The sequence below is a fragment of the Vitis vinifera genome, chromosome 18 (assembly GCF_030704535.1).
Source record: "Vitis vinifera cultivar Pinot Noir 40024 chromosome 18, ASM3070453v1".
NCBI lineage: Eukaryota > Viridiplantae > Streptophyta > Magnoliopsida > Vitales > Vitaceae > Vitis > Vitis vinifera.
The window spans coordinates 24,387,511-24,396,881 of NC_081822.1; the positions used below are offsets into that span (position 1 = coordinate 24,387,511).

Consider the following 9,371-nt stretch of genomic DNA (forward strand, 5'->3'; position numbering starts at 1 on the left):
AGACCGGGAAAAATAGGTCTCATGGGTAGGCCTTGCACCCATGAGAGCCTGGGTTGAAAGCAAGGGAAGCCTAGAGGGTTGGTGGTTCGAATCCTTGATGCTTAGTGTGAGAATCACAAATGAGCCAGGCGCGCATCGCGGACGAGCCAGACGCGCACCGCGGACGAGCCAGACGTGCACCGCGCGCGCACCGCGGACGAGCCAGACGCGCACCGCGGGCGAGCCAGACGTGCACCACGCGCGCACCATGGGCGAGCCAGACGAGTACCGCGCGCGCACCACGGACGGGCCAGGCGCGCACCAAGGACAAGCCAGACAGGCACTAGACGCACCTTGAAGGCACTTGGGCTAAGGAGTGGTGCAGAGGGATATTTTGGGAATTTAAATTAATTTGTATTTATTTAAATATTTCATTATGTCTCCTCAGACATATTGATGTCTCCTCCAGAAACTTTGAAAACGACCCGTATTGCTCTTTAAGGGGGGGGGGGTGGGTGTCTCAAGGGAGATGAGCACCAAGGGCGAGCCTTGACCGCACCAAGAAGGCATCCTGGCATGGCAATTGAGCATGCACACATGGGCTCCATGACATGTGTGGCATGCAACCCGTGGCTGCAGCAACACGGGGCATGATGCGGCCTAGCCCCTCCCCGCGCCAGCACGAGGGCGCCTAAACCTCGTGCAAGCAAACCAGACAAGAAGACCATGGGCGCAATGCCATGGCCAGATGGGGCATCAGACAAACAGCCGACTAGCACCCGAATGCCTATGCATAGCACAGGGGCGCAATGCCCTGTGCACCAAGAGGGAACAGCCATGGGCGCAATGCCATGGCTCGTTGAAGCGGAACCTGACACAGGAAGGGAAAGCAACAGGCCCAGACCATGGGCACCTCGACATAGCTTAGGCTCACTCATCAGTGTGAGGGAGACACACTGATACAGCTTGGACAGCTAGTGAGCAAGTCAAGGAGCTGCATAGACTGACAGGGGGCTAAGGCAAAACTGATGCTGATGCAAGTGGGTGGTTTCTCAGCAGGCCACCATCTGGGTGGTGGGCAGTTACACCAGCAGTTCAGAGCGGTTCTGAGCAGTTGCACCACCACCTGGGGAAAAACTGCAGAGCCAGTCTTTTAAATAGGACTCCTGCAGCCTTGAGAGAGATAGAGAGAGAAAGGAGAGAAAGAGGATCTCTGAATGCTTGGGTTGTAAGCATCATCCTCTGGCTCAAGGAGCAATTTTGTATCTTGTAGGTTGAGAACTAATACAAGTTGGGAAGGAATTCCTGTAATCTCGTGTGTCCTTGTTCCTCTTTTGGTTTGCTGTTGCTTGTGTGTGTGAGTGTTGTGAAGACTGGGAAGGAAGGTTGGCTAAGGAGGGGTCCTTAGCACCGCGCACCAGGTGAAAAATTTAGGGTGATTTTCGAGGGTGTGACACCAACCATGCAATAGTTTGGGCACAAAATAACTGCACGCACAAGGATGTCATGTCTAAGTCCTATCTTAGTGAGCCATGACATTATGCCCTTGGCCTATCATCTGCACGCACAAGACATTGCGCCCTTGTGCTACCATCAAGGAGGGATGATTGCACCAATCCTTCGTGTCAATGTAGCCAAGAGTTGCATGTCACCATATGTTGTTAAGCCCATGTGTAGGCAAGGCTTACTCGAGTGCCTTGCCCATGTTTGAGACTTCGCATCATGTCCCCTAATCCTCCCCTCCGCAAGAGCATTTTAAGTCATTTCTAAACTGCTTAGAGGAGACATCTTAAGAAGGAATAATGATTTTTCATTAATTCACAAAAATAAAAAGAAAAATCACAATTCTACTTGGAGACTCCCTTCAAAGGAAAAATACCAACATGTTAAAATTTAACATTTAAATTTTGGCCGAGTTGGATTGTGCCACACACGCTGCATTGCTGCTGTGGCACAAGCGGTAGCCTGCTGTATCACATGCGACAAACTATTGTATCGCGTGCAGCAGTGGCTATGTCCCATGCAGCAACCCACTATGTTGAGTGCAACACCTTACTATGTCGCAGACTAGTGCATACCGTAACTTGTTGCCTACCAACACATGTGCTGTACCGCCAATCACTACTAAGCCCGCTCATATGATGCATTAAACCTCTACTTCCACCTTACCTCATTCTTTTAGAGCCCTCATAGGAGCAAGGTCCCTACCCATGAGGTCATTGACCTCATGTTGTCCAAGTTAAGGGGCTAACAAAAACTTTACCTAAATTATCCACCTTTTCCAAAGAAAGAAAAAAGTTTCCTTTTCATCATCACAGAAAATAGGATAAAAATAAAAGTACTATTCAGTTTACCCTCCCTATTGATGCAGGAGTGACCCTTCAAGTGGCTCTGTCTAGGTGGAATGCTTCAACTTTTCGACTCAACCTCCATAAACCAATTTATGAGATTCTTGAAATGAGATTAATAACAATAGCTTCATGCTCACCTCCTAAGCCTTCCACTATATTCATCATATGAAATGTTGTAATTGATGGCAATAAGAGTGTCTGTTATACCTTTTATTTTTAACATGGATCCTTTCTACAATGTATTGTGGTGGTCGATTTTTGATCCAAGAAGATATCCTTCTGATCATGACTGCAAGCAAATCCAGAGTTATCTGAAAGCTATGATTGTTTCTATCAAACTTCATTGTAGGAAGATTCGATTGATATGAGAAATGAATCTCTCAAAGGGATTTGTAATAGCGAAGCTAGATGTCATTGATGTAAGTCTCGATGGCTTTAGTTCCAAGTTTGAATATTAGAATGAGATAACAAAACTAAAGAAAGATGAGAGTGGTTGTTATGCCTCTTTTAGTAGTCTGAGAGCTACTGCTTTTCTTGATTAGGGGAGTTCATACATTCAGAACAGAGTTTTGCTGACTCAACTAAGTCCTTTTTTTTTTTATAAGTCTGACTCAGCTAACTCCCTAACAATTATGACAAATACCAACTCCCAGCATCTCTCTTCCGCATGCCACATCTGCCCCCACTGTTTCAATCATCTCATCAAGGAGGCATCTTACATCAATTGGAACTGAAGCACCCTATTCTCTGTGGGGACTTATCTACATTTTGGAGATGCCTGCATTCATTCTTTCCTTGGACATTCTCTATTGCAACAGGGCCTAAACAAAGTAGGAATTATGCCCTGTTCAGTTTCAAGTGCTCATGCATGTGGATAGATGCTTCCATTTTTAAGAAAGAAGCTGATTTCACTGTTATTCAAGGTGAACACAATGGATGTTTTTTCATCAAGAAATTGTATCTTATTACAAAGGAGCTTTAGGAGAAGTACTATCTTATGAATAGATGAAATCAGATATCGGGTATAGCACCTGAACAGCAGTTAAGGAGATAAGGATAGTACAAGAGAAATGAGATTTATGAACCTATCCTTACTTCTCTTCAGCAGCATAGAGTGCTTTAATTTCTTCAACATCATCGTAGCTGCCAAGGAATATTGGAGACCGTTCGTGGATATTCTTTGGAACTAAGTCAAGTGCCTACAAATATGTATAATTATTATCAATCAGTTCATGATTTACAAGGGATGAAAGCATTTTAGACCAAAGCCTCAGAGCAGTGCTTCTGAGTTCAGAGATGTGAATTTTTCATTATTGTTTTAATTGTCATGAAACTGGCTGAGAGATCACTCCCTTAATGCAGTAAGTCAGTAACAGTTCTAAGGCATCTAACTCCTGTTCCCAGGCTAAGTTGGTTTGGGTATATTGCTTGTCAGATATAAATTTGCTTGGAGATTTGCCTTAAGAAGGAAATTTTTCATAAAGAGAGTCTATAGAATGGGTTATCATAGATACAAAATCACTGTGAAAGTGTAAAAATAGTTTTATGACTTTGTGAATGAAAAAAAGAAGGTTTTTGAATTCTGAAGTTGGAATTAACAGATGACTAGAATTAGTGACTTATATTTTGGTTGATAAGCAGAAAGTTAATCGAGTTGATACCCGTTGCTTTCCAGTAAAAGCTTGACCTCCTGCTTGTTCCATCAAGAATGACATTGGAAAGACTTCATAGAGAACACTGTTCCATACAAGTTAAACCAAATTCAGTCACAAAAATTAATTGTTGTTGTAAATCTGCATTTGCAAATTTGTTTTGAGAAGTTGAGGGAGAGAGAGGAAGGTGAAACATCAGTACTTACCGCAGTTTTCCGTTGGGGCTCTTCTTATCAGCAGGGTACAAAAAGATACCACCGTAAAGTAATGTGCGGTGGACATCAGCTACCATGCTGTAAATCATTCTTGTATTATTAGAAATTAGAAAAATCCTTCTTGGAAGAAAGGAACCACATCACATTCAAAAGATATACATCATGCTCAACAAAGAGCAAAATGAAACCAAATTAAAAGTAAAAACGCAGTCAATAAGTAACGAGAAACCAGTATGTTATTAAAATTCAGACAGTAAGTAATGAAAAGCAACACATTATTCTAAGGGACCTGTAAGAAATAACTTTCACTAATGCTCCAGGTGAATATTCGCAGAAATATTTGCTGAATCCAGGGATTACTATTTGGAATACCAAAAATTAATGGGTTTAGGTTGAGTACTTAACCAAGCAAGTGGACTCAGATAACTACAATTTAATTCAATTATAAGCAGGTTGGGTTCAGATTAAGCTACCACACCCCCAAGCCATAGAACATAGTTTTAATTATTCCAAACTTGTTTAATTTTTAAATATGTTAGGCAATATAATTTAGTATTTGCAATTGCTCTTGTAGAAAGGGTTGGCAGCATAGTTTATCGTTACATCTAACAGGAAGAATTAAAGATTTGCCCCTAGGCTCAGTTTTTTGTTCAGATATCAAAACATGCATGTAGCACAAATAATTTTGAAAATAGAGCATGTGAATAAACCATAAAAACCTATCAGCCACCAATGAAAGCTGCAGAGGACATTTCTGCATCACATCTTACATAATGGCCCCAATGTACTGAAATTATAGAAACCTTCATTTCATCCCACCATGGTAGATATTTTTTGTTGTCATAACTGTGGTAGCTAGTGAGGAAATAAATCATTCAAATACCCATAGATATTGTAGGGTAGGTTGAGAATTCATGATACCTTCCAATGTATCGTAGAGATTTTGGTGATGAACCATCTTTGGGGAACTTGCATTTTTCCACATACCTTAAGTAAAAAAAAAAAAGTCAGGGAATTGCACAACAGAATTAATAGCATGATAAAGATTACTAGTTAAACATACTTGGCTGTTGGAGCATCCCAATTCTTTGTGTTTCCTTCATTTACTGAGTAAATTTTTCCTTTCTTTGGAATCTGTGCAGGAAGGCAGCACAAGCTCCAAAGTAAACTAGAGATATCATGTACAAAGATGAAATTTAAACCAACAAAGGTGCTTGTTAGGCCAATACTCAACTACAGAAGATTTGTTGAAAAACCCATCTTTGCAGCCCTTCATTAGGACTATATTTAAAGGAAACGGTATTTAAATTGGAAAAAAATAAAATTCAAAGCAGGGCTTCCCACATATCCTCCTTAAGATGTCAGCAAGTAGGGAAAATATTAGAGGAAAACAGCATGTTAATGTGATTGTTCTGACAGTCAAATGATAAATCTTACCTTAATGTTTGGGTGAGTAAGTATGAACTCCCCAAGTGATGGATCAAGGGTAAATCCATTAACACCAGTTCCAGTGCTTAACACAAGCTGCAAATAAGTGTAATGCAAAATTAAGGCAACACCTAAAATAAATGCAGTACCAAATTAATACAACACCAGAGAAAAAGATGGAAGTCTAGACTGCAGAATGAAGAAGCTCATCAACCAGTGTCTCATCAAAATAAAAAGACTCAAATTACAAACAGCTGTTTACTCATCCTATCCCGACATTCTGAAATAAGCTGCCGCTTTAATTTATGGAAAAAATTTGTATGAACACACAAGAAAGGAGATCCTTTGTACCGTGCAAGAGCTTCCATACATGCAATAACCAGCTGCCAACATATTCTTTCCAGGTTGCAACACATTATCAAGAGTTGGCTCACCACCATCTTTCACCATATAAATCCCAAAGATCTATATAAAAGAGAAGACATCCAATTGACCACTGCAATGTCAGGATAGTTTTGAAAGAAAATTATTTTCAACATCTGCTAGTGCAAGAGTATGTTGAAGCACTCATATAGCCATAGCATGTGTTGGGATAAGAAACCATACGGTTCCAATGGAAACACCACAGTCAATGTTAGAGGATCCATCCAAGGGATCGAAAACAACACAATACCTGCAATATTACAAAAAAAAAATAAAAAATCATAATAAAGCATATTAACACAAGTTTACATTAATATTTTAAAACAGAGTTGCTACAATAACTATTAGACAACACAAGGCACCATTGGCCACCTTCCACGCTTAGATGGCTCCACAATTGTTGCTTCTTCATCCTCTTCAGATACAAGGATGCACTGGTAGAAGATTCAAACTCTTAGGAATGGAATAGTGTGTTTCCAGTTAAAACATTCAAGAAATTATCTAATGACTTACTGTTCGGCCACTGCTTACTAAAGCCTTGATAAAAACTTCATTCGAAAGCACATCCAGTTTCTTTTGCTCTTCACCCTTAAATAAAAAACAGATAGATGATATCATTATAAAATCATAAAGGAACAGCTCATGTGATGTGAATATACATAGGATTAATTGATTAAAAGGGATGACAAGATCCCAAATTTGTAAAACTAAGCTATCCCATTTTTTAACTTGGAGAGTAACCCATTTTTGACATAAATGCCCCACAACATTGTGATTAGAAAGGATTAATTGATTAAAAGGGACAAAAAGATCTCAAATTTGTAAAACAACCTCTCCCATTTTTGAACTTGAAGAGTAATCCATTTTTTATATAAATATCTTTCGACATTTTGATTATTTACATGTGTGTTTTAAAAGAAAGGGAAATTTACAAATTAAAACAATGAATTGAAATTTCAGGAGAACTTGCCTGAACATTGGTCTCTCCAGCAAGTCCAATCAGTTTGGCAAGACCCGCCTGCAATGTGAAATTTCTCAGACAACAATAACCCAAAGGACAGAAAAAGTTTAAAACAGTAATATTCTTCCCTCCAAATATTACAAGGACTCAAAAAGCACAGCAACAGGTCTTTTCTCCTTTGAGAATTCATTTCCATAAAAAGAATTTCCGCAAATTTAATTTACTATTTGACATGAACAAGCCATTATGCATATAGAAAAGATTAGCTGACAATCTCACTTCTACCCACTAATAAAATCAAAATATTCTTGAACTAACAGCTTGCTTGGTTGCCGAGGAACCAGCAGAAAAGGAAGGAATAAAACATAAAAAAGAACATAAGCCTTGATCTCCCTTTGAATGTCTGAAAAAGATGAGAAAAGCTTCATAATAATAATAATAATAATAATAATAATAATATATAAATAATATTAGAGAGAATATTATCTTGTTGTTGAGTTAGAAAACAGATAGAAAGAGGAAAGAAAGCCAGGACAAGAATTGTGGAAAATCTTATTTATATTCAGCTGTCTTGCTTCCTTTTCCTTTTTCTTTATTTCCCTTTGTCCTTTTCCCCGCGGTTTCCAATATCCAAACGGGGCCCTATGCCTCATTTCCTTTTCCTTTTTCTTCCCTAACCTCCATCTTGTTCTTCCTTGGGAATTCTCTATTCCTTTTCCATGAATCCCCAAACAAATAGTGATCCAACCAGTCAAGTCTGGCACAATAATTTGGTAGCCTCAATCCCGGTAAATCAAACAACAGGAAATCTCAATTTCAAATTAATCTCACGGATCGCATTGACCCACGACCTCCTTAACTTCAAAAAACAAACTTACAGACATGAAAACAAAATCATTTCCTCATAAAAGAAAAAAAAGAAGAAGAAAACGAAAGCAATCGAGAGAGACCTTATTAACGGCAGTGCAGACGAACTTGCAGCCGAGCACAATGTGACTGAGCAAGATGGTGAAGTCACCGCGCGACTCGGGATGCCTGGACTGCTCGTTCAGCACATAACGCGTTATGGTCATCAAATCGGTGCGGTGAGAATCAGCCTCGTGATCCATCGTCCCGAATTGCCCAGGCAAAGACAGCGGTTAGGGTTTTGAAAAAGGAAGCAAGCAGCGCGCCAGAGTATCAGTTTGCCCTCCCCTCGAGGACTGAAAACGTATTATAACGAGAAAGGAAAGGGATTGTATAAATGTGGCAGGGGATGAGAGATGAGGTTATCAGATAGAAATAGAAGTTTCGGACGACACGTGGTGGCTCGGCCGCTGAAAGCGCTTCGAGTGGTGCTGAGCAGAGATAACGCGTTGCGTCGTCTTCCTCCTCCTTATTCGGCGGTTACGAGATTTTGTCCACGATTGCAGTTATGAGCTTTGGCTGCTGCTCGAATACGACGGTCCCTGGTGGACTCCGAGGAAATTTTCTTGGGGCCCGTGCCTCAACTGACTATCAAATTTGCCTTTTTGACCTGATTTCCCTTTTTTACCCCCTTTTTTTTTTGCCTTAAAAAAAAAATTAAAATGAAAGCATTGTAGCTGAACGCGTTGTTTCAAAGCGATTGCAAGACAACTTGTTAGCTTTTTAAAAAAAAAAAAAATTAATGTGGGTGAATTATTTTCATATCGATTACAGTCGGCGCTGCCCCACTTTCTCTTTTCTTAATGTTAATCTTCTTCGAGATAAGGGTTCCACCTAGACGCGCACCTCCAACGTGATCAACTCAGTGGCGGAGTCGTCGATGACACGTATTTTATTATCTTTTCCTTTATTTTAATTTTATTAAATAGTATAATTATAATGTAACGCCCAAACATTTTCTTTTAAGGGTAATTTAGGAAATTATTATTAATAATTAAATTAGTTAATTAATTAATTTAATAAAAAAAAAAAGAGGGGTAAAAGAGTAATTTTATGAATAAATACCCTATGTATAAATTAGAAATTCTATTCTTTCCCTTTTTTTCTTAACAGAGTTCCTGTTCGTAGAATTCTAGAGAACATAAGGTTGGAGTCAGATTTCAGGGTTGAAGAACAGATCTCTATAGGTAAGATTCTAACCCCTAGTTTAATATTTTAGATTGATTGATTAATTTCAAACACATTAGATATATTTTTTGGAAAACCCCAAATCTAGATTAGGGTTAGATTATTTTTTTTTATTCGTTTTAATATCAAATAGTGAAAATCTAAGATTTTGATTTTAGTATTGGAATTTGGGAGATCTTAAGTTTTATTAGATGAAAAAGAAAAAAAAAAAAAAAGGGTTCCTTGGAAGGTTTCGATTTTAGATTAGGGTTAATTTAAAAAAAAAATA

The 9,371-nt window shown here is 39.2% G+C and overlaps 1 protein-coding gene across 1 annotated transcript; it reads right to left on the reverse strand.

Moving 5' to 3' along the window:
* Positions 1–3,217: 3,217 nt before the first annotated feature.
* Positions 3,218–8,673, reverse strand: LOC100264087 (fructose-1,6-bisphosphatase, cytosolic). The gene is made up of 12 exons (XM_002269194.4): positions 7,960–8,673; positions 7,019–7,066; positions 6,562–6,636; positions 6,421–6,482; positions 6,232–6,298; positions 5,977–6,090; positions 5,635–5,721; positions 5,261–5,331; positions 5,119–5,184; positions 4,189–4,275; positions 3,992–4,067; positions 3,218–3,529 (listed from the first exon to the last, which is right to left on the reverse strand). The coding sequence occupies exons 1-12, from the start codon at positions 8,116–8,118 to the stop codon at positions 3,422–3,424; spliced, it is 1,020 nt and encodes a 339-aa protein (XP_002269230.1). The 5' UTR covers positions 8,119–8,673; the 3' UTR covers positions 3,218–3,421.
* Between the last annotated feature and the right edge of the window lie 698 nt (positions 8,674–9,371).